This window comes from Aethalodelphis obliquidens, unplaced genomic scaffold (genome assembly GCF_003676395.1).
Source record: "Aethalodelphis obliquidens isolate GAN/ISIS:26980383/991018 unplaced genomic scaffold, ASM367639v1 scaffold50, whole genome shotgun sequence".
In the NCBI taxonomy this organism is placed as follows: domain Eukaryota; kingdom Metazoa; phylum Chordata; class Mammalia; order Artiodactyla; family Delphinidae; genus Aethalodelphis; species Aethalodelphis obliquidens.
The window spans coordinates 1,555,343-1,580,153 of record NW_020837994.1 but is presented as its reverse complement, the minus strand read 5'-3'; the positions used below and the strand labels follow the sequence as shown (position 1 = coordinate 1,580,153).

The 24,811-nt window shown below is 43.5% G+C and overlaps 2 protein-coding genes across 6 annotated transcripts in view; one reads left to right on the top strand and one right to left on the bottom strand.

Annotated features, from left to right (window-relative positions):
• The window catches only part of P4HA3 (prolyl 4-hydroxylase subunit alpha 3), a 34,457-nt gene extending 25,187 nt beyond the window's left edge, over nucleotides 1-9,270 (top strand). Inside the window, exons 9-13 of one of the 2 annotated variants that reach the window (XM_027083363.1) lie at nucleotides 1,818-1,977; nucleotides 2,642-2,704; nucleotides 6,319-6,387; nucleotides 7,679-7,775; nucleotides 8,562-9,181. In XM_027083363.1, the coding sequence (XP_026939164.1) occupies nucleotides 1,818-1,977; nucleotides 2,642-2,704; nucleotides 6,319-6,387; nucleotides 7,679-7,775; nucleotides 8,562-8,632 (460 nt within the window). In that variant the 3' untranslated portion in view covers nucleotides 8,633-9,181. Of the gene's footprint in view, nucleotides 1-1,817; nucleotides 1,978-2,641; nucleotides 2,705-6,318; nucleotides 6,388-7,678; nucleotides 7,776-8,561 lie in introns of both variants that reach the window. The other variant, XM_027083365.1, reaches the window with a different exon arrangement.
• PPME1 (protein phosphatase methylesterase 1) overlaps nucleotides 1-24,811 on the bottom strand; it is a 103,330-nt gene that overhangs the window by 3,990 nt on the left and 74,529 nt on the right. Inside the window, exon 14 of one of the 4 annotated variants that reach the window (XM_027083370.1) lies at nucleotides 2,747-2,868. The exons of 1 other annotated variant lie outside the window; for it this stretch is intronic. In XM_027083370.1, coding sequence (XP_026939171.1) covers nucleotides 2,862-2,868 — 7 coding nt within the window. In that variant the 3' untranslated portion in view covers nucleotides 2,747-2,861. Of the gene's footprint in view, nucleotides 1-2,746; nucleotides 2,869-20,313; nucleotides 20,348-22,944; nucleotides 24,170-24,811 lie in introns of those variants that run through there. 2 more of the 4 variants (XM_027083371.1, XM_027083369.1) reach the window with 2 other exon arrangements.

Here is a 24,811-nt window from a genome sequence, read left to right as displayed (position 1 = left end):
CCGTAAGAGGAGGGTCCCCACCGGAGCCATGGGAGATGGTGATGACATCCTTGGGGAGAGGCCAGACCTCAAGCTGGGTGGATGGTTTTGTTGTCTGGGAAGCGAGGTGAGTGATGAAAGCTTGGATTCAGAATCATCTGGCTTAACTTCTTTGGTCTGGTACGTTTTGGGGACCTTTTACATTAGAAGTTATGTTCTAAGTTTTGAAAGGCCCGTCTAACCTCAGCTTCGTTGCTTTGCTAACCTTTCTGATACTGTAGTGTCAAGGAGAAAATTCCACCTTCTGTTTAGAGTCATTGCTTTTAGGGGAGTGGGTGATATTCTCTTTACTTTTCAGGTAAAGAAACTGAGACCCTCATTGCCTCCTCTCACTACCCACCCTCCACCACAGTGCACCCATTTGAATTTTGGTTCTGTCCTCACAACTTCACTGGAACTGGTCCCTCAAAGGTCACTTATGCACTCCAAATCACTATCCACAAAGACCAGGTTCCCGACCACAGTGTCCTCAGCTTTCTACAACATGCCCTGAGCCTACTTTGCTAGCATTATTTCCCATTACTTCTCTAACAGACTAAATGCTTTCGTGCTGACACACACTGTAGTATATCCCCCCACCATGTCTGTGCTTATGCTATTTCTTCAGCCTGGAATATCCCTACGTCATTTCCATCTATTGAAATTTTATGCACCCTTCAAAATTTGGCCTACATGTCCATCTCACCTCAGTGCCCCAGTGAGAATTAACATCTCCTTCCTCTGTGCTCCCCAGAACTTTACTTTAAGGGCTGGTTCTTATTTTTAACTCTACCTTGATTTGTGCTCAGTTGTATTTGTGTATATTTGTGTGTCTCCTCTCATGAGCTCTTTGAACACAACAGCTTTGTCTTGGGTATCTTTGTAAACCTTAGAGCCCACAGCATAGCACTATGCGTGCACTCCATACAAAAGAATGAACAAATTAATCCATCATTTATAGACCAAGGAAGTGGTCTTCCAGACATGCCAAGGTGCTTCCCTTAAGAGCCTTCATCATCTCTCCAGGAGGCTCACTGGCTTTGCTTGGGGAGCACTTCCTCACTTCCCAGGGACCACATTCTGATGCCAAAGCCTCCACTTTATCAGAACCTCAACAAGACATTCAGGAAAAGAGACTGAACTTTGCTCTTTGGCCTTTGACCTATCCTGGTTTGTCCTGAAGTAGAGCAAAAGAGCAGAGATTTTTCTGTGTTTTACAGCAAATCAATAACATACAGCTTACAAAGCATCTTCATAAGCATTGTCTGTCACAATCTTCCTAAGTCTGTGTAGTAGATATTATTACCATCCCCATATTATAGATGAATACACTGAACCTTAAGAGAGGTGAAAGGTTAAGGGCCTGACCAAGGGTCAAACCGAGGATCCAGGACTGGTCTTACCCCTCTGAATCCAAAGCTTTTTCCATTGCACCCAGCTTCCTCCATTGAGATGTCTCTAAACATAGCATTCTTAAAGACAGGGTTTTGTCTTCTTTCTCTTTGTATCCCAGTGCCTGGTGATGTGAACCTTCACTCTTCACACACCTAGCACAGGGTCTGGCATACAGTAGGCCTCAGAGAATGTTTGTTGAATGAATGTGTGAATGTTAAGATAGAGCACAAAATGGACTGGGCCGACTTAACAGGAGAAGTGAGTAGGTAATTAGGTATTCGTGTCTGTCTTCCTGTCCTCCTTGCCTTCCTTCCTTCTTTCTGGCAGTTGACATCATTCATTCACAGATATTTAGTCATTTCTGGCATCAGATCACTGATGCTGCAACCTGTGGTGTGTTTTAGTGCCTGGCTAAAGGACACCGTTGACCCAGTGCTGGTGACCCTCGACCATCGCATTGCCTCCCTTACAGGCCTTGATGTCCAGCCTCCATATGCAGAGTATCTCCAGGTGGTAAACTACGGAATCGGAGGGCACTATGAGCCTCACTTTGACCATGCTACGGTAACCATGGGGTCGGTGACCAATCTCGTGGGGTAGGCAACGAGGGTGTTATTTATTTCTCTCAAACAGAGCTCTTATAGGGCCCCCAGAGAATACCGCATGAAATTTTAGAACAAAGGTTCTCATTCTAGGTAGATTGAAAGCCTTGGTTTCAAGCTGATTGCTGCTGACTCATCTTCTTTTTACTAAAACTCACTGAAAAACACTCTTACAATGATTGAATTTTATGACATGTAAATTATATCAATTAAACTCTTCTATGACAAAAAAGTGTGCCTCTTTGGCAAATAATTGGGAACTCCAGTCTTATGACTTGGTATTTTTACAGAATAATTATCTGTAATATTTTATATGTTAATTTATTTCACCAAGAACCTGAAGGTGCAATCAACCCCTCACATAGTGCTTTCACTACTAACAAGCAATTTTGTTTGATTGGTAGTATACAGTTCACTTATATGAGTATCTAATAAAGTGGTAAGAGGAAAAAAAGTATATTGAGTACCTGCCGGCAAAGATAGGCACATACTTGACTAGGTATAGCTCAAGGCTATATCCCATCTGTGACTCCTCCATTTTTCTCCTCCCTGTATTATGGTGGCATCCTGGCTGTTACTCTGGTGCCATCTGCATAAAATAATGATATGTTCTATTTTTGTCTCAGTCACCAACCAGCCCACTGTACAGAATGAACTCTGGGAACCGAGTCGCAACATTTATGATCTACGTGAGTCTTGCTCTGGAGGGACCAGGGCTGCTTACTTAATGACTATTTATATCTCTTTTATTTTATGGTTTTCAAAGCGATATCAGATACTGATTTCATCTGCATTTCACAGCAGAAAAATCTCCAGGATGTTTGTGAATGTCATACAGCACTCTTGTTAGGCACTATAGGAGAGATAAAGAAATATCAATACAAGTCATTTCCTTCCCTCAAAGAGCTTACATTGTGTAGACCTCAATGTGACCTTGTCATTGTCAGTGATTAGGATGGGAAGTGGGGTTACACTGAAGGCCAAGAGATCCTGGGACCCGAACAACACAGGAAGGGGATGTGAGAGTCTCTGTCTTTGAGGTCCCATAGACTAGTTGGTGTTGAAAAGCATGGACCTATAGGTGAGGTTGTGGAGCTATGAGGGGAGAGAGGAGAGAAATGAAGCAGCTGAGATTACAAGAGGGAAGAACGGAGATGCCTACAGAGAAATTCAGTAAGTGTGGCTCTCTCATATGCGGTGAAAATTTTCTTCCTTATCTCCTCATAAATTCTTCACTAAAATCTACATTATACCCCCTTAAAACAAATTGCCCTCCTCTCCTAGTTTCTGACCTGATCCTATAGAATTCGGACCCAGTCTTTATTATCTCACCTATCTTCTTCCTTTCAGATCATGTGGGTTTACCTCCTTCTCTATGGACAAGTCATAATTTCAGGCATCTGTCACTTAAATTATAAGAGGTGTATTACTGTTAAATGAAGGAATAAACATGCCAAATGTAAGTGCTCTACATAACACCCTAAGATGAAGGCCTGGTTTCAGGCTCATTAGAATAGCAGACACCTACACCCTAGCATTCCCTCTTTCCTTAGTCCTGTTAACTGGTCTCCACAGTGTAGCCAAGAAAGGACAATCAGAGGCCGGCACTCTGTAGTTTTAATGCTGGCAATCCCAACATGTTTCTTCATGTGGCTTGGTTTTAATTTTATGCAGAACTGGAAGGCTGCCGTTGCCAATGGTGTCTGGCCTCTCCTGGACATTCTGAGCATTCTGATCAGGCAGAGGGATGGCTGACGTCAGCTCTCTGGGCAGGAGACACAGCTTGGATCAGCTGCTGGTACATCTCTGGTTGATGACTAAAGCTGGCATGGGAGGTCACAGGCAGTGAAGTGCACTGATATCAAAGAATAGGACATCTAGGGGCCAATATCTCTCTGTTCTTTATCCCCCTAGTATCTTCTGTAGCTGACTCCTGATTACAGAGGTCCAGTTACTATGGTAAGGGTACTATGGTAAGGGTAGCCCAGCAATTTTAAATGACAAATGCAAGAGTGTGTATATGTTTGGATTTTAAGCCTTTGATACACAGTGGAATGGAAAGCGTTTTGGGTTTGGAGTCAGTTGGTCTAATTCTGGTTCTGCCACTTAACATGTGGCCTCAGCACAAATCACATCAATTCTTCGAGCTTGTCTTCTTGCTCTGTGCCTCCTCACAGGGCTGTCATGAGGATCTGATGAAATAATGTAAGGGGATATCTCTCTGTGCAGTTTCATACAATATGTTTCTATCATGTATCCCAGAAAGCAAGCATAGGACCCCATAAATGGGATCGTGGGACCTAGGAAGTGCTAGGTTATGCCCAATCCTTTCATCTTCAGGTTGGTGTTAAGACCATCATAAACATTTCTGAACATAAGACATAAGATTTATGGAGAACATAAGAGTAATATTATATAGGGAGAAAATAATCTTTAAGGAGTATTGGGAGGATTGAGTTGAAATCAGGTTAGTGATTTTCTACTCAGACTGGACATAAGATCAGTCCCAGTACAAAACAGTGGAAGGTTTACAGAGGGAAGATTTCCCTCCCCTCCACCAATCTTACAATCCATGCCCTGCTCATGAGCTTCACAGCACACAGATCCGATTCTCTTTTCAATTTGTTGGATAAGTCCTTCCTTCCCACTATACTGTGAAACCACAGGTAGAGGAAGGCAGGAAAGTCCAGGTTTCCTCTGTTGTATCTTGCTTACACCTACAGCTTACAGTGGCCGACAACAGGGGTCTGAACAGAATCATCCAGTTTGTTATTTGAACACAAGGAGCAAATTGTTGCTCTCATCGCCCTTCCCAAAGGACTACAGGGGGAGCCAAGATGTGCTAAAAATCACCACTGCCTTTTCCAGGTTCTGAATCGCCGCGTCAGTTCAGTTTCCTCTAACAAGTGCTAACATCCCAACTCCCACAACTCTTGCTCTGTAACACAGGCGAATATGGTGGGATCTGTGAATGTGCTGGTAGACAGTTAGCCAGGGCGAGGTAAGACTGGCACTCTGGTCATGCTGCTGGTGAGAAAATAATTTAGCAGTGTGTATCTAAAGTATTGAATATTTGCATATACTTTTGACCCAATAATACTAATGCTCAGACTCTTTCCTAAGAGAACAATCTAAAACGCAAAAATGATTTTACTCATTAAGATGTTCACAGTGTTGTTTATAATAGTAAACAGTGGAAAATAACCTAATGTTCGAGAGTGTATGTAGCATAATGGTTATGAGCAGGGACTTTGTAGTCAGACAGCATTGGCTCAGCTCCAGTCCTGGCTCAGTCACCAAGGAGTTATATGACCTTTTGTAAACCACTCAATCTCTCTGAGACTTGGTTTCCTCATCTGTAGAATGTAAATAATAACAATCCTAACTCACAGGAATAGTGAGGATGATATATTTGTTGTGAGGAATAAGTGAGATAATATATTTGTAAGGACTTAGTGTGATGCCTAACATACGGCCAGTGCTCAATAAATGTTAACTATTACAGTTAAACCATAACAGTGCTTTTTTCTTTTTCCAGATGGTAAGATGATGAATAATATTAAGTATTTTAAAGTATTTTTCAAAATGTTTAGGTTATTACATATTTCTTTGACAATCAGAAAAAACTCTTCAAGTTAAGTAAACACATCCATAATTCTAGAATATACCAGTGGTGAAACCCTTTAGCTGAGATTACCTAGAGAGGGTCTGAGTGATCTGGGAAACACACCAAAGGTGCAATCAGTATTTCCTATGATGCCCAGCTTTCAAATATAATCATTGTATTTTAAACAGTGTTTTGTAAGCCACTGGTCATGATCCATTAGTGGGCTGTGAAATCAAGTTAGTGGATCTGGTCAGTATTTAAGAAATCTGAACTAGAATAGAATAAAATAAAATGGAAAATAACAGAGGGCATCTGATGTAGTTAAGAATATTTTATGAAACTTACTTCAGGGACGTGTCTGTGTCTTGGGTTGTGACATAAACTGTATTTCTTCCTGAGGGCCTCGAAGTTTGAATCTACTTATGGTAACCCTCAATAAGGATGTTAGCTCAAAGGGTAAAGAAAGGGGGCATTTCTAAACGTTGTCCTCTTGTGGCCCTGCAGGCAAATACTGATGCCACTGAGTAGGCTCTCTCAATTCCTAAATTGGGTGATTGTATTTCCATAAGTATTTCTCCCAGAGTTGAAAGAGGGGCACACAAGAGGGAATTTATGCAGAAATGACATCAGACGTCATGTGAGGCAGAGTAGGGCAGTCGGGATATTTCAACCCTGGCTCTTCCTCTGGCCTTGCAGCTGAGCTCGGTGGAAGCTGGAGGAGCCACAGCCTTCATCTACGGCAACTTTAGCGTGCCTGTGGTCAAGGTGAGTGGGGGTCTGACCCCAACAGGTGGTTTTAGCAGTGCAGAACTAACACCCTAGCGTTCATGCTGCCTGTGCTTGCAAGCTTATTCCTGGGAGAGGGAATGAAAAGAGGTCTCCCCTGATTCCCAGAATCAAAGATAATCCCTCAATTTTCTTGACTCCTGCATTTACTTGTGCCTCTATTTTTTATTTTATTTACACTTATATTACAAGAGGATGATTACATGTGTGCCTTCCCATTACAATAGAGCTCCTCAAAGGTGAGAGTGCCCTTCGGATCCCTGACAACAACTGGTCCCTTCAGTCATTCGTTTAGTAAACACTGGCGGCTGGAGGCACTGAGAGTACCGAGGAAAACTCGTAGTCCTTGCCTCCAGAAGTCAACATAACGTATTGCAGTAGGAGTTACAATGTCAAGCAAGGCACAGAGGGCGGCCAGTGTGGTAAGAGGTTTGTTTAATGAATTAATATCTCCCCCAAGTGTCAGATCAGTCAATCAGGGATGACAGCCCTTACTTCAGGAATGAAATGAAGACAAATAATTGAGATCACGCCTCATAGCACTTAGCACAGTACCCAGCACATCCTAAGCATTCAGTGAGTAAATGCTGGGTATCTATCAAAACTCAGGGGGTTGGCCAAGGTTAAAGTAAGCGTATAGGAAAAAAAGCTGGGGACGGGGTGGGGGGGAAAGAACATATACGATTTGGAATCAAAATGCCTGGGTTTGAGTCCTGACCTTGCTCCTTCTTAGTTGCATTATTTAAAGCCCCTAAGTCTCAACTTCCTTGCTGGTGAGGTGGGGATGAAGATCCCTGCTTCCTGCGGGTGTTATTAGGAAGTGCCTAAGGAAGAGTCAGTGGCTCACTTAAGTTCTTAGTTGTGTGAGGAATATTTTGTTCCACCTTGTGCTTTTTGTCGAGTTTCTCTCCTCAGTGATCCTATGACACCCTGTGCTCACCTTTCCTGCAGCACTTGTCACACTGTCTCATCCTCGTTTGTTTTTATGTCTGTCTCTCCCACAAGACTGAACTCCCTGAGACAACTGGACATGATCTGTCTCTGCATCTTCAGGGCCTAGAGCAGAGCAGGCCCTCAATAAGGGATGCATGAGTGAATGAGTAAATGGCAGCTTATACCATCTTGTGGCATTTTATGCATGCCTTGCCCCCAATCTGCATGGACAGTTTTCTTGTTTAATGACATGCATGCCTTTGTCCTCAGTCAAGTGCTTCCTAAGGACTGAGATTCTGGGCTGACCTCCCCTGGGGCGGGGTCTGCTTGTTTTCAGAATGCAGCACTATTTTGGTGGAACCTGCATAGGAGTGGTGAAGGGGATGGTGACACACTTCATGCTGGCTGTCCTGTCCTGGTAGGAGATAAGTGGGGTAAGGCCTGCCTTTCTGGGCATGGGAATTGGGTGAGGGGTTCAGGGTAAAGTGAAGTAGGGGATGGATGGAAAATAACATAGCCTTTTCATTCCAAAAGCTTAACAGTGCCACATTATATTGAGGTGATCAGATTCTGGATTAGTTGCCACCAGTACATTGGGAGCCCATAAGGCCGGGCTTTTGTCATAGAGCAGGTGTCAGTAAAAGTTTATTGGCCTTACCAGATGGGCCTTGATTCCTGAGCACAGCTAAGGAATAATATGTTGCCAAGTCCCAGTCCTCTATCCCAAGGAGAGAACCATCAGGTGCTTCCCCATGAGGAGACGGTCAAACAAGGAAGAGAGAAATAAGTAGGGGATGTGTTTATGTCATATATGTGTCTAAGAGCACTTAGCTCTGAAGACAGAAAAAGAAGTAGAAGAGGGACTCTTGTGCTGAGGTGGACTTTGCCAGGAGAATCCATCCCTTTTCTCTCATTACCCTGGAATGGTTCCCTGGGGGAGGTGGGCTTTTAGGAGCTACATATGAAGGGTAAGTGACCACAGTACCCACGGGTTTGAAAATTAGTCTGTAGTAGCAGGACCTGTCAGGGACTTTTTCCAGGTGCCACTGTCCTTTTTGCTCTTTACTGCTGCTGAAGCAACGTCTTGTAGTCCATAGTAGGGCTGGGACCAGGGTGAGGCAAGTGAGTTGCCAAGGGTGTGGAATTTAACGGCCCTGTGAGCGAGCATCGCTACTGTCTGCTCCGCTGAGCCTGCTCTTCTTCCTCCCCATTTCCCCCAGTGGCCAACAAGTGGATACACGAGTATGGACAGGAATTCCGCAGACCTTGCAGCTCAAGCCCTGAAGACTAAAATGTTGGCAGAGAGAAGCTGGAAGAGTCCTTTGGCTTTCCAGAGAAGCCAGAAGCCAAAAGCTATGGTAAGAGAGGAGAAAGGAGAGCAAAGCTTCTGGAGGAGGGTCTTTGTCAGCATTGCCTATTCCTTGCAAATGGAAGACAAGGAAGTGGTCTCTAGCAGGGGACATCTGAGAACTTACAGTTTCTCCTCAAGCCATGAGTCACAGTAGAATGAACAATAGAAAGGAGGGGGCAAGGAGGCTGGAGAGAGAAGTTTCTAGAGCTCAGACACTTTCTCTTGGGAACAGGACATATCAACAGTCTCCAGGGTTTGGTCACTGGGGCTTTTGCTACTTGAGCCTTGACCACAGGGGCCCAGAAGTGGCAGTGAGGACACCTGCAGGTGGTGCCTGACCCCCCATATGCCCTTCTGCCTACTGACTTCTGCTGAAGGCTGAGCAGGGGGTGTCTCTGTATCAGGAGTGTACCTCATGTGATGATTTTTTTAAAGCAGAAAATAACTTTTTTAAAATATGATTTTTTAATACAGCCATTAAAAATGTTTTAATACAGTCATTAAAGATGTTTACAAATCATTTTTCACAACCAAGAACATTCTTACTTTGTAATATTGAGTGAAAAAGGCAGAGTATAATATTTTATTTATGTGTAATCTCATCTTGGCTCCCCTCTCACTGCATTCCAGACACAAGACATTCTTTCTATTCGCTGCTGCTGGTCTCACCATTCCACTCTTGGCTCAGTACTGCTTCAGAGGCCTTCTCTGACACCCAAACTTCCAGCCACTTTTGTTCACATTAGCCAACTTTGTTTTCTTCCTAACACTTTTCTTGAAATTATTTTATTTATTTAATTGTGGCCAGTGGCCTTCTCTGCAGGCTGAATGCTTTAAGACCCCTCTATACTTTGTAAATGCCTCTATTGTAGCCCCCATCTCACTGAATTTCACTATTTGTTTATTTGCCTGGCTGCCTGCACTCCTTATACCTCTTGGTATCCCCAGAAAAAGGTCTGTTTCAAATAAGTAGGCATTCAGCAAATATTTCTGGATAAATGAATAAGAAGGCCTCCTTTGAGTTGTACTTTGGAGGACAGGTAGAATTTTTTTACAGGCAGAGTCTAGTGAGGAGAAGCATTTCCCAGCAGAAGGACTAGCATGAGCTAAGGCTGCACTGATGAGTGACTTGTGCAAAGAGAACATTCCGGGCGACTTGGCTCAGGTTCCTCAACAGGAGCGAGGGCGTGTGCCTTGCTCACAAAGAAGCCACACAAGTAAAGGACTAGGTGCTTAGACACTGCTGCCTCCGCCCCCTCCCTGCACCATACACGTCAGGGTTTCTGCCTCCCAGAGCTCTGTGGGCCCCAAGGAAAAGGTTCTGGTGTGCTGATATTCGGGTTCCTGAAGAGCCTCCACGAGCACCTGGTCACATCCCCAGTATTTCCGCTGAATGCATCAGGACTCTGGAAACCCTCCTACTAAATTACTGTCATGTAGGGAAGAAAAAGTACTTTCCCCCTACCCTTCTGAGTTCTTAGCTGAAACCTGTGTAATAAAAGACATATTAACAAAAGGAAACCCACAAGCTTAGTGACATGTATATATCATGTATACATGGGAGATACCCAGAGGAAAATGAATAACTCCCTGAGGTGGCTTAGAACTTGGGATGAAATATCATCGTAAGAGGGAACGGGGGGATGTAGCCCTCTTAGATTCCTAGGAATGATAAATGGGCCCTTAGAGTATAGCCCATAGGTGGGAGATGTGATGGTGACAGTTTATCTAGGTGTGGTGTCCACTTGTAGTCTCTTCTCCTGTGGTAAGGGTCAGTCTTCCTTGGTTGGTGAAACTCTTGAGGAGGGGATTTCTAACAACTGAGTTCCTTTTGGAGCATCTGTCTTCAGGCAGGTTAGAGCAGTTCAGGGAAAGTGGTGTGTCTGTGGGGCCCCAAAAGCGCTTAGTAGGTAGCTATTTCTAAATAGGACTGACTGTGGCTTGGTACATAGTTTATAATTTTGTTTCTTTCTTGCACGCTTCTTCAACTGTTTTTCTAACAGCTTTCTCCAACCTGGGTTCCTGGTGTTGCACTCAGTATCCCTCACAAGATTCACTACAGGGAAGATTCTTTATGTTAATGACTATTATCATTGTCATTAGTAACATACTGACCGTTTACCACTGGCTAGGCACTGTGATAAGAACTGAGGTGTACTTGTCTCCTTCAATCCTCACGATGAATAGGTACTATTATCTCCATTTTATAGATGAGGGAAACTGAGGCAGAGAATGTGTAACTTGCCTGAGGTTACATAGCTATAAAGTGGCACAGGCAGGATTTGAATACAGGTCTGCCTCCAAAGATTTTTTTTTTAAATTTTTTTAAATTGAAGTATAGTTGATTTACAATGTTGTGTTAATTTCATGTGTACAGTGAAGTGATTCACATACAGTATATATGATATATATACAGTATATATATATATATATATATATATATATATATATTCTTTTCCCTTATAGATTATTACAAGATATTGAGTATAGTTCTCTGCGCTATACAGTAGGTTCTTGTTGGTTATCTATTTTATATATAGTAGTGTAGATGTGTTAATCCCAAATTCCTAATTTATCCCTCCTCCCCTTTCCCCTTTGGTAACCATAAGCTTGTTTTCTATGTCTGTGAGTCTGTTTCTATTTTGTAAATAAGTTCATCACATATCATTTTTTTAGATTCCACATATAAGCAATATCATGTGATATCTGTCTTTGTCTGGCTTACTTCACTTAGTATGATAATCTTTAGGTCCATCTATGGACCTAGAAAGAAACAGAAAATATGAACAGACCAATTACCAGTACCAGTACTGAAACTGAATCAGTAATTTTAAAACTCCCAACAAACCAAAGTCCAGGACTAGATAGCTTCACAGGTGAATTCTACCAAACGTTTAGAGAAGAGTTAACACCTATCCTTCTGAAATTATTCCAAAACGTTGCAGAGGAAGAAACACTTCTGAACTCATTCTATGAGGCCACCATCACCCCGATATCAAAACCAGACAAAGAGTGGGAGGGAGACGCAAGAGGGAGCAGATATGGGAACATATGTATAGCTGATTCACTTTGTTATAAAGCAGAAACTAACACACCATTATAAAACAACTATACTCCAATAAAGATGTTAAAAAATAAATAAATAAAAAGATACTAAAAACAAACAAGCAACCAGACAAAGATATCACAAAAAAGGAAAATTACAGGCCAGTATCACTGATGAACATCGATGCAAAAATCCTCAACGAAATGCTAGCAAACCCAACTCCAACAATACATTAAAAGGATCACACACCACGATCAAGTGGGCTTTATCACAGGATGCAAGGATTTTTCAATATCCGCAAATCAATCAGTGTGATACACCACATTAACAAATTGAAGAATAAAAACCATATGATCATCTCAATAGCTGCAGAAAGAGCTTTCAATAGAATTCAACATCCATTTATGGTAAAAACTCTCCAGAAAGTGGGCACAGAAAGAACACACCTCAACATAATAAAGGCCATATATGACAAACCCACAGCTAACATCATACTCAATGGTGAAAAGCTGAAAGCATTTCCTCTAAGATCAGGAACAAGACAAGGATGTCCATTCTCACCACTTTTATTTAACATAGCTTTGGAAGTCCTAGCCACAGCAATCAGAGAAGAAAAAGAAATAAAAGGAATCCAAATTGGAAAAGAAGAAGTAAAGAAGAAAAGAAGAAGTAAAACTGTCACTGTTTTACACAGAAAATCCTAAAGACACTAACAGAAAACTACTAGAGCTCATCAATGAATTTGGTAAAGTTGCAGAAAATTAACACACAGAAATCTGTTGCATTTCCATACACTAACAACAAAATACCAGAAAGAGAAATTAAGGAAATAATCCCATTTACCATCACATCAGAAAGAATAAAACACCTAGGAATAAACCTACGTAAGGAGGCAAAAGACCTATAACTGTAAAATGCTTATTAAAGAAACTGAAGACAACACAATCAGATGGAAAGATATACCATGTTCTTGGATTGGAAGAATCAATATCGTTAAAATGACAATACTACCCAAGGCAATCTACAGATTCAATACAATCCCTGTCAAATTACCAATGGCATTTTTCAGAGAATTAGAGCAAAAAATTTTTAATTTGTATGGAAACACAAAAGTCTCTGAATAACCAAAGCAATACTGAGAAAGAAAAATGGAGCTCGAGGAATCAGGCTCCCTGACTTCAGACTATACTACAAAACTACAGTAATCAAAACAATATGGTACTGGCACAAAAACAGACGTATAGATTAATGGAAAAGCATAGAAAGCCCAGAAATAAACCCACTCACTTATGGTCAATTAATTGACAACAAAGGAGGCAAGAATATACAATGGAGAAAAGACAGTCTCTTCAATAAGTGGTGCTGGGAAAATTGGATAGCTACATGTAAAAGAATGAAATTAGAATAGTCCCTAACACCATATACAAAAATAAACTCAAAATGGCTTAAAGACTTAAACATAAGATATGACACCATAAAACTCCTAGAAGAGATCATAGGCAAAAAAATTCTCTGACATAAATCATACCAATGTTTTCTTAGATCAGTTTCCCAAGGCAATAGAAATAAAAACAAACAAATGGGACATAATCAAACTTACAAGCTTTTGCATAGCAAAGGAAGCCACACACAAAACAAAAAGACAATCTATGGAATGGGAGAAAATACTTGCAAATGGTGAGACTGACAAGGGATTAATTTCCAAAATATACAAATAGCTCATACAGCTCAGTATCAAAAAAACCCCAAACAACCCAATCAAAAAATGGGCAGAAGATCTAAATAGACGTTTCTCCAAAGAAGACATACAGATGGCCAACAGGCACATGAAAAGATGTTCCACATGGCTAACTATTAGAAAAATGCAAATCGAAAGTACAATGAGGTATCACCTCACACCAGTCAGAATGGCCATCATAAAAAAGTCTACAAATAATAAATGCTGGAAAAAGGAACCCTCTTACACTGCTGGTAGGAATGTAAATTGGTGCAGCCACTATGGAGGTTCCTTAAAAAACTAAAAATAGAGTTACCATATGATCCAGTGATCCTACTCCTGGGCATATATCCAGAGAAAACTCTAATTTGAAAAGATATATGCACCCCAACATTCACTGCAGCACTATTTACAATAGCCAAGACATGGAAGCAACCTAAATGTCCATCAGCAGATGAATGGATAAAGAAGATGTGGTATATATATACAATATAATATTACTCAGCCATCAGAAAGAATGTCTGTCTCCAAAGATCTTAACTAGCCCTCTGTTGTCTGAATTACATGTTATTTTGCTGTGGTTGCTTTGCTCCCATTAGCAATTATGTCTTTTGGAGACAATAATTTTTTTTTTTTTTTTTTTGTGGTACACGGGCCTTTTTTGTGGCCTCTCCCGTTGTGGAGCACAGGCTCCGGATGCGCAGGCTCAGCGGCCATGGCTCACGGGCCCAGCCGCTCCACGGCATGTGGGATCTTCCCGGACCGGGGCACGAACCTGTGTCCCCTGCATCGGCAGGCGGACTCTCAACCACTGCGCCACCAGGGAAGCCCTGGAGCCAACAATTTTTGAAAGGAGTCTTCAGCCTTTTCCCGGGCATTGAAAAGCTCTATCCTTTGTGTCTCTAATGCCTAATGGCTAAAGAGCCCTGTCAGATGTAGGTACTGAATACACGAACAAATCACCTCAATTCCACAGATGTAAAGAGAACGCCTATTGTGTGACCAGCCCCATGCTTGGTGCCCCATGAGATTCCAATAAAATGAGGAGGTCTGCTCACTGCCCTTAAAGCAAAATTAGCACATGCCCAAATATAAGAATAGAGAATTATATATAATCAAATAGAAAGCTGTGGGCTGCTCACCCTAAGGATCACAGGAGTTGGGAGAAAGGGGAGAACCCTATGGCTGAAGTGGGATGAGAGGGCTTCCACATTGGGACCCCAGGAACACAGAAAGAGTGAGAATGTGCCTGAAGAGGGTGGGGAGCAGCTGCCACCTCACCTGTCCCCCATTCACGCACAAGGGGGCAGTGAGAGCTGTCTGGAAGGAGGAAGTGAGAGGGTGTTGATTCTGGGGGGCCCTTATCCAGCAATGCCAAGAGGAGCCAGCACAAACTGCCCTTTCATGGAACCACTCAAAGAGTCCCCTGTTTGGGGGCCTTGGTTGCTCAAGCTGGGAGAAGCCAAAGGAGAGGGGGTGAGGTGGGGACAGAGGGACATTTGCCTGCAGACTGCTGTATACTCAGAAAAACAAGGAAATCAGCTAAGGGCTGGGGGAGGAGACAAACATTTATGCCTGCTCTGTGCCGGCTATTTTATCTCACTTATCTTATTCACAACGATTATCATCCCTTTTGGCAAGAGAGGAAAGGAGGCTCAAAGAAAAGACCTCTGCTAGAAGCAGAGCCGGATTTGGAGCTAGGGAGGTCTCCCGCCATCAGCTGCTTCTAACCTCTCCTTCCTCACGTTGGGATCCCCAAAACTTCCTCCCCCTGAGGAAGTAGAGCCTGCCTCTTTCTCTTCTTCCCCTCTGCCCCATCCTCTTTTATTCCCTTTCTTCATCAAGTGACCCTTCCCATCAAATGCTTGATAGGCCTGCTCCCCCTAAGGTCTGAGTGACAGGGTCCTGCTGTCCCTGCCAGGGGCATATTTGCATTTTAAGTGGATAGCCCATGGTGAAATCAAATATAATCTCAAAGGAATGAGGTGTCTTTTTGGTTAAGGATTTAAGGGCATGGATCAGATGGCTCCCCATAGATAACTACTGTCTCTCTCACCACATTTTGAGATGGGGCATAACTAAAATAATGACCATCATGCCTCCTGTCCAACTGCTTATCATCTTATGGGACCAGAGGGCGGCAGTTACTTTCCCTGGCCCAGAAAGGTGAAGTGACTTGTCCATAGTTAAACAGTGTGTCAGTGGCAGAGCCAAGACTAGAAGGCAGATTTCTGGGCTCAGAGACCCATGCCTGTCCGCTTCTTGGAACAGGAGCACAGTGGGCAGAAGATGGAATCAACCAACCCTTGATGGTGTTTTCATGGGCACAGATTTCATGTGTGGCTGTCACTCATTCATTCAATTAAGCTTTACTGATGTTGCCTCTGTGCCTGGCCCTTTGCTGGGGCTGGAGATGATGACTCTGACTGTCTATCCTTGAAGAGCTCCCAGAGAAGAAAACCCACACAATGACAATACTAGTGGAAAGGGGACACGCAACACGTTACATGTCCGGAAGGGGTATCACTACATCTCTGGTGTGATGGGCTCATGTGACACTTGATTTAGGCCTTGAATGATAAGGAGGTTCGTGTGTGTGTGTGTGTGTGTGTGTTATGGAGATGTGGGAGCTTATCTCCCTAACTCACAAGTGTATAAGAAAACTCAAAAAATCCAGACCCTTCTGATAAATCTAAAAATTTCTTTGGTCTTGAAAATTCAGACACATCATTCAGGAGAGATTTTCTCTAACTTTGTGTTCCTTAATCTGTTTCAGAAAACAGATTTTTCCCCCCTTACCATATCAAAAATTATATTAAATATTCTTTTAAAAATCACACATTGTCCCCTAGGGGATGCCATCAGCCTAGAAATTCCCACAATGCTCTCCAGGTTCTAGAGTTCTGGAATTTCTATTTTTAACCCTCTTGCAACAAAAAAGGAAATAGGAATTGTCAGTGGGCTCATCCTGGAGGAGCAAGGCAATCTATCCTGCTGCCTCTGCTCAATCAATTCTTTCTCTGGCTGCCACTGAGCCTGTTAGTCCTCTGGTGCTTGAGGCCAGAAAAAGCCATCCTCTCTATCAGCTCCCTGAGTCCCTCTGGCTCTTGGGGTTGTGGGCCTGGGGACAGGCAGGGCCAGCCTCCAGTGCCTGGGCCAGCCAGCATCAGTCCACTTTACTAATTCCAGAGCCCTCTATGGGGGCTCTGCCCTGGGTCACCTCACTCACTCTCTCCTACATCTAGCTGTCTTGGAATACAAAAACTACAGAAGCACAATGAAGTACCACTTCACACTTACTAGTATGGCTATAATTTTTTTTTTTTTTAAAAGGAAAAATACTAAGTGTTAGAGAGGATGTGGAGAAATTGGAACCCTCATGCATTGCTGATGTTGCAGCTGCTGTGGAAAACGGTTTGTCAGTTCCTCAAAAAGTTAAACATGGAACTACCATAGAACCCAGTAATACCTCTCTTAGATATAGATCCAAAAGAACTGAGAGCAGGGACTTCAAAATAAATATTTATACACCCATGCTCACAGCAGCATTATTCACAATAGCCAAACGGTGGAAACAACCCAAGTATGTATAACAAGAGATGAATGGATAAACAAAATGTGGCATGCACATGCGATGGAATACTATTCAGCCACAAAGAGGAATGAAATTTTGATACATGATTTAACACAGATGGATCTTGAAAACATTATGCTAAGTGAAATAAACCAGACACAGAAGAACAATTATTGTATGATTCCACCTATATGAGGTACCTGGAATAGACAAACCCACAGAGACAGAAAGTAAAATAGAGTTTCCCAGGGGCTGGGGGCAGGGAGAAAGGGGGAGCTGTTGTGTGACCTTGGGCAAATCACTTTCCTTATCAGAGCTCTCATTTCCTCATCTGTAGGGTGGCACTGCTAATCTGTCTGCCTTACCCACTCCACAGAGTTGTGAGGTCTCAAAAGGCTGTAAATGTGCTCTGTAAATGGCACATACTGTATTGTGTCAATTAATATGTTTACATTTGATTAGCCATTGATTTGTGGTATCATCATTGATCATCAGGAAAAAACTTTCTCCCCCCATTGCTCAGCTAACTACCCAGTTAACTGTTCCCTCCATCCACCTGTAAGAGGCCAGCCACTTGACGAGTCTCAGGTTCCAAGGTTTCACCTGGCTACAGGCTGGGGTTTCTAGCAAACTGCTGCGAGAGGAAGCCAGCTCTAGGAATATCGGAACCTCTTGAGTTTACATAACTTTCTAAGCCCAGGACCCAGACTGAGAATGTGTTGACTCTGGCTGCTGATGGGGCAGCCAGCTGGGGCAGGAGAAGAGTTGGCTCGAAGATTACAAACAAAACACTGTCCCTGCAGGAAAGAGTATGATTGCTGTTTGCTTTCTCTACTCCTGTTGTAGGTGCTCTTCTTGCTTTCCCCTTGTTAAAAGTTGTGACCTTTTAACTCCCCACCCCCAGTTCTGATGGCAGGCCCTTGAATCCAGCTTCAGGGTCCTTGGCACCTCACTGTCCAAATCAGTTTGTCTTGTTCATTCCATCTCTAAAATATCGAGCCTTTCTCCTTATCTCACCCTGCAGCCACTGTCTAGTTAAGTATACCTTTGCCTTTTACCTAGACTACCGCTGCCTCTTTACTGCTCTCCCTGCCTCTAGTCTGGTGCCTGCCAGTCCACCTACATGGATACCAGAGTAACTTTCCTTAACTTCTGGCAACTCCCCATCTTGCCACTCAAGGCCTTTATGACCTGCCTCCTGCAGCCTCTCCTGTTACAGCTTTTACTCCAGCCATACTAATTGTACTAATCTACCAGCTGTATCAGACTGACTTTCAAGTCTCCTGGGCTTGTGTACGCTGCCCCCTCTTCCTGCAAAGTATTTCCCTTCTTTCTCCACCTCCATTTTGTGATGATGCTTCAAAGCTCAACTCAGATGCTACCTACTTTGTGAAACCATCCCTGACCTGTTTCCAAAGAGGTTTACCTGTCCCTTTCCCTTTATACAATGTGGGCAGTGTTTCTATAATGGTCTCTCTAGACTATGAGCTCATTTGAAGGGTCTCATTATTTATTTATCTCTGTCTCCAGAGTCCACTGGAGGCTTGGCACAGAATAACTGCTCAGGTTTGCTTAATCAGCAAATAAATGTTCATAACTGCAGGTTTAGAAGAGGATAACACCACAAGTCATGCCCAACTCTCCTCATGCCTTTGAGTCTTCTCAATCTCAAGATTCTCCGCCCTCAACATTAGATCTGTGTCTACCCATTTGCCTACCTTCTCCTTTCGGACATTTCTCCTTGGACATTCCTTAAAGTGTGTGCCTGACAGAACGGCCCCTGGTTTGACCGAAATATGTTCCAGAAACGAAATATGTTCCTTCTGGCTTTGTAGAACTCCTTCACTCAAAGGGTCCAAGGGTCTCCTTTATTTTCTTCCTGAGTATGGAGTGCTGATCTGTAGGCTTCACAAGGATGTTGTTACATCCAGAACATAGCAGGTGCTCCTTAAAGATACGTTATGTGAACATATGAATGGTCCCTTCTCTGCTGGGGTATAGTGGACCACTCAAAGATGCTGCCATCTCCTAGCCATGTCTGTGGGCAAGTCATTTCACATCTCTGAAATTCAATTTCCTTGCCTTAGAGGGAGGAGATATGGGGATATATGTATATGTATAAATGATTCACTTTGTTACAAAGCAGAAACTAACACACCATTGTAAAGCAATTATACTCCAATAAAGATGTTAAAAAAAATTTTCCTTGCCTTTAAATTGGGTAAATACTGGACACCTACATGTAAAAGACTGAAATTAGAACATTCTCTAACACCTCAAAATGGATTAAAGACCTAATAAGATAAACTCAAAATGGATTAAAGACCTAAATGTAAGACCAGATACTATAAAACTCCTGTAGGAAAACATAGAACACTCTTTGACATAAATTACAGCAATATTTTTTTGGATCTGTCTCCTAGAGTAATGGAAATAAAAGCAAAAATAAAAAAATGGGGCTTCCCTGGTGGCACAGTGGTTAAGAATCCGCCTGCCAATGCAGGGGACATGGGTTTGATCCCTGGTCCGGGAAGATGCCACATGCCGCGGAGCAACTAAGCCTATGCGCCACAACTACTGAGCCTGCGCTCTAGAGCCTGTGAGCCACAACTACTGAGCCTGCGTGCCGCAACTACTGAAGCCCGTGCGCAGAGAGCCCATGCTCCGCAACAAGAGAAGCCACCGCAATGAGAAGCCCACACACCTCAACGAGAGTAGCTCCTGCTCACGGCAACTATAGAAAGCCCACGCGCAGCAACAAAGACCCAACGTAGCCAAAAATAAATAAATAAATTTATTAAAAATAAAATAAAATGGGACCTAATTAAACTTAAAAGCTTTTGCACAACAAAGGAAACCATAAACAAAAGGAAAAGACAACCTATGGAATGGGGAAAATATTTGCAAACAATGCAACCGACAAGGGATTTTCAAAATATACAAACAGCTCATAGAGCTCAATATCAAAAAAACACACAACCCAATCCACAAATGGACAGAAAATCTAAATAGACATTTCTCCAAAGAAGACATACAGATGGCCAACAGGCACATGGAAAGATGCTCAAGGTCACTAACTATTCGAGAAATACAAATCAAAACTACAGTGAGGTATCACCTCACACCGGTCACAATGGCCATCATCAAAAAGTCTACAAATAATAAATGCTGGAGAGGGTGTGGGGAAAAAGGAACCCTCTTACATTGTTGGTAGGAATGTAAATTGGTACAGCCACTATGGAAGACAGTATGGAGGTTCCTTAAAAAACTAAAAATGGAGTTACCATATGATCCAGCGATCCACTCCTGGGCATGTATCTGGAAAAGACAAAAACTCTAATTCGAAAAGATATATGCACCCCAATGTTCACTGCAGCACTATTTACAATAGCCAAGATATGGAAGCAACCTAAATGTCCATCAGCAGATAAATGTATAAAGATGTGGGGTGTGTGTGTGTGTGTGTGTGTGTGTGTGTGTGTGTGTGTGTGTGTACAATGGAATATTACTTATCCATAAAAAAGGAATGAAGTAATGCCATTTGCAGCAACATGGATGGACCTAGATATTATCACATTAAGTCAGACAGACAAAGACAAATATATGATATCACTTATATGTGTAATCTAAAAAAGAAAATGATACAAATGAACTTATTTACAAGACAGAAATAGACTCACAGATATAGAAAACAAATTTATGGTTACCAAAGGGGAAAGGTGGGGGTGGGGAGGAATAAATTAGGAGTTTGGGATTAACAGATACACACTACTATATGTAAAATAGAAAACAACAAGGACCTACTGCATAGCACAGGGAACTATATTCAGTATCTTGTAATAACCTATAAGAGAAAAGAATCTGAAAAAGAATACATATACATGTGTGTATAACCAAGTTACTTTACTGTACACCTGAAACTAACACAATGCTGTAAATCAACTATACTTCAACTTAAAAATATAATTTATGTGAACTTAAAAATAATAATAATAAATAAACTGGGGATAATGCCCATACTTCACAAGGATACAAAGGATAAAGATGTAAGTAACTAGCACAGTATCTAATACAAAGCTCAATGAGGGCTTCCCTGGTGGCGCAGTGGTTAAGAGTCTGCCTGCCGATGCAGGGGACATGGGTTCGTGCCCCGGTCTGGGAAGATCCCACATGCCGCGGAGCGGCTAGGCCCGTGAGCCATGGCCGCTGAGCCTGTGCGCCCGGAGCCTGTGCTCCGCAACGGGAGACGCCACAACAGTGAGAGGCCCAGTTACCGCCAAAAAAAAAAAAAAAAAAAAAAAAACGCTCAATGAACATTTCATTCAGTCTCCATCCATCAAGGCTGGTCATCATCCTCTTGCCAGGTATCTTCACCAAAAAGAACTCTGACCAGGGTCCCCTATATTGTCCAAGAGGCAGCGTGAAGAGGAAACAACCTAGGTTTGAATTCTGACACCACCACTTCTGAGCTATACAAATTTGGACCTAATGCCTACCTGTAAAAGGAACATAACATCACTTACCTCATAGGGTTGCCGTGAGGATTAAACAGATATGTGTAAAGTGAATTAGCTGATGATCAACTTTGATGACTATTATGACTTGCCTGGCGAACAAAAGTGTCTGATGTGTGTCCCTGAAAACCGTGCATTTGACTATGCTGCCCCCCTGTAGACAGAGTGCACACAGCCCAGCAAAGAGACCTTGGCCCGCTCCTTTCCCCACCCAACCCCCAAAGAGCTTGGTGAGAGGATGCAGATCACACACAAGGCACTTTTCTTCTCTGCTAGGGAGCTCATGCTTTACTCAAAAATATTTAGTGAACATCTAAACCAGAACTTTTCAGGATTAATGTGCCTGTTGGAATGCAGATCAGTACTGACTCAATAGGTCTGGGGTAGGGACAAAATCTTTAACAAGCTTCCAGATGACACTGATGCTACTGGCCCACAAACGACTCTGAGTAAAGAAGGTCTTAAATATAATATGGGATTGACATGACAGGAACTATTTATTCAGTGCCTACCCTGTGTCAGTTACTGAGAGAGCCACTTAACCTATATTAACTTGCATAGTCCTCAAGACTCTGTGGGGTAGATACTATTGATCTCCATTTTTCCGATGAGGAAACTGTAGCACAAAGAGAGAGAGTACGTAGCTATCTCATACAGCCAGTAAGGGATGGGCCTTAGGTTCTAATTTAGGCAGCCTGGCTCCAAAGCCTACTAGGAAGAGGACTCCAACAGTATGTAGAGGATAACCAGGGGAGGGGCTGAGGCAAGGAAAGGAGACATCATAGAACAGAGAATGGACAGGGGTTGGTGGTAGACTGGATATGGATGTAAGAGAGGGTGCCATCTAGGGCACTTTGGCTGCCTGGTTTGGTCAAGTGGAGAGATGGTGGTATCTATCACTACTGAGTTAGGAAACGTGGGTGGAAGGACAAGTTTTAGGGGGAAGGTGAGTTCGGTTTTAGGAATGGTCAATGAGTTGCTTTTGGACATCTGGGAGATATGGAGAAGTAGATGGACCTAGAGTATCTAGGTATCTAGTAACTCTAGAAGTATCCAGAGTTCAGGAGATATCTAAGTTGTAGACAAAGTTTGGGTGTTGGCAGATTTAAAGCCCTGAGTGCCTGAGGTCATGTGGACGGTGTACAGACTGTCCTGTTCTGGGCCAAAGTCAACACAGCAAATAACTGGAAGAGATGGGACTGGAATATGGTCTCCCGGGCTGCAGTGGAAGCTGGTTCTGTCCATTCCACTGGGCATTATGGATCTGGGAAGCAGGCAGAGCATAAGATGTTGATAGGCTACAGGAAAGAGGTTTTTCTGGTGCTCTATGGTGACTAAATCCAGTGAAATGTTCCCTGCCCCCAGATCAACAGAAATAAGGACAACTCCATAAAGACCAGATAGATAAAGGTTAGGAGATTTATTTTCTTTAAACAAGATCATAAATAACAAAGAAACAAAGTAGGTCCCAGACTTCAGACCCTGCAGCAGGACAGGAATAGGAAGTTGTTGGGTCGAAAGGTGGAGGGGGCTACGCATCACCTAAGACAGTCACAGAAAAGATGGGCTGCAGGAGACTGCCCCTCTCTGCCCTTGGGAATGGCGTGCCTGGGCAGCAGGGGGAGACTGAAGTGCTGTGATGAGGCAGCTGGAAGAGGGCAAATATTGAGGATGCTGGGCTGCACTGATTCTATGAAGAGTAACATGGAAACCACAAATGGCTAAGATAAGCTGTGGGTCTAGAAAAGGCAAGCGGGCACTCTGCACACCTCCAGGGACCAATTATGAAAATGGTTCAATTTGATTCTTAAAAACAACTCCACGGGCCTTAGCCTGTGGCTTTGTGCGTGGGCTGTATTCAACCTGGGTTGCCCTGTGGCAGGTGAGGGCTCAAGAGACCCCTGGAGCAGCCTGGCCTCAGCCCAGGGCAGGTGCCCAGACATGTGGGAGTGGGACCGTGGGCCCTCCCCAGTTGGGAGGCCATGTGCTTGGACTGGCCGGGCCTGATTTTCAGGCTGGTTTCTTGTGATGCTATCCACCCCCCACCCCTGTACCTAAGGATGAGATCCTGGCCCCCCTGGGTCTTCCAAGCCTAGAATAGTAAGACGGGGATAAAAAGGTACCTGACTGGTATTTTATTTAAAAGGGAAAAATAAGGACCATCCCGCACGTGGTCCATCCCATGAGGTAGGGCAGGACCATGGCAAGAACAATCTCAAGGAATGGAGGTCCCTGAGCCTGGGGAAACATATGGACGCAGGTGCATTGCCTAATGCCAGGAATAGGGGCCCAGGGTGGCAGTTCTGATGGAGGCTTCACCCTAGGCAAGGCAGGGAGGACAGGCAGGGGCTACCCCTGAACAGGGAAGGGATAGGAGCTGGGGAGCCTTAAACTGGGGAGACCAATGTTGGTCAAAGGCCCTGGAAAACAATGCTTTCGGCAGGAATACACGAAAGGGTTTGTACATCTGGGGATGCCCGTCTATAGGGAGCCGGTGTCACATGGTCGGGCAGGATGGTGAGGAGGAGACAGCGGCATCACAGTGGCCTCTGGTGCGATGTATTTACAACAGAGCTCAGTGTTGAGGGAGGGAAGGAGAGCAGGTCACTAACAGCCAGGAAACACACTGTGAAGAGTAGAAAGAGTGGAAAACAATGTGACCGTCACTAGCTTTCCCCCTGCTTGCCCTGTCTCATCCAGGAAACCCTCCCTAATGATCACCAAGGCCTTTGTAGATCTCTCCCACCTCTTCTCAGCCCCATCCAGGGCAAGACACAGGGTCTGCTCTCAGGGTACTGCCGATTTGACCACAGCTCCAAATGGGCCAGGGGCCCCAAACGCTGCTTATTAAGCGAAACTAAGTCTTTATTTTGATTCCTGGGATCCATCAATGGTCAGCTGCTTGAGGGGTGGTTTGGCATAAGGGAATCACTTGTGTGGCTCACTGTACCAGGCTCCTGTCCTCATTTCCAATGCCTACCCTGCTCTGTCATCCACACCTCCTAGGCCCTGGCATTCAGAACTCTCTAATGCAGAAACCCTTTCTTTTTCTTCAACATTTTTTCTTCTTCAAACTTCCTGAGGGTAGGGAACAAGTTCCCCTAGACCATCATCAAAATCAGATAAGAGACTTCCCAACTGGCAGGTGTGACTCTTCATTAGGCCTGTGGGCTCTCTGAGGATCAGGGGCCTCCTGTAGCAAAGACTGGGAGCTCCCTGAGGTGGGGCCGGGACCGTGTGGTTTGGGTCACCATGCCTCTTTTCCTCC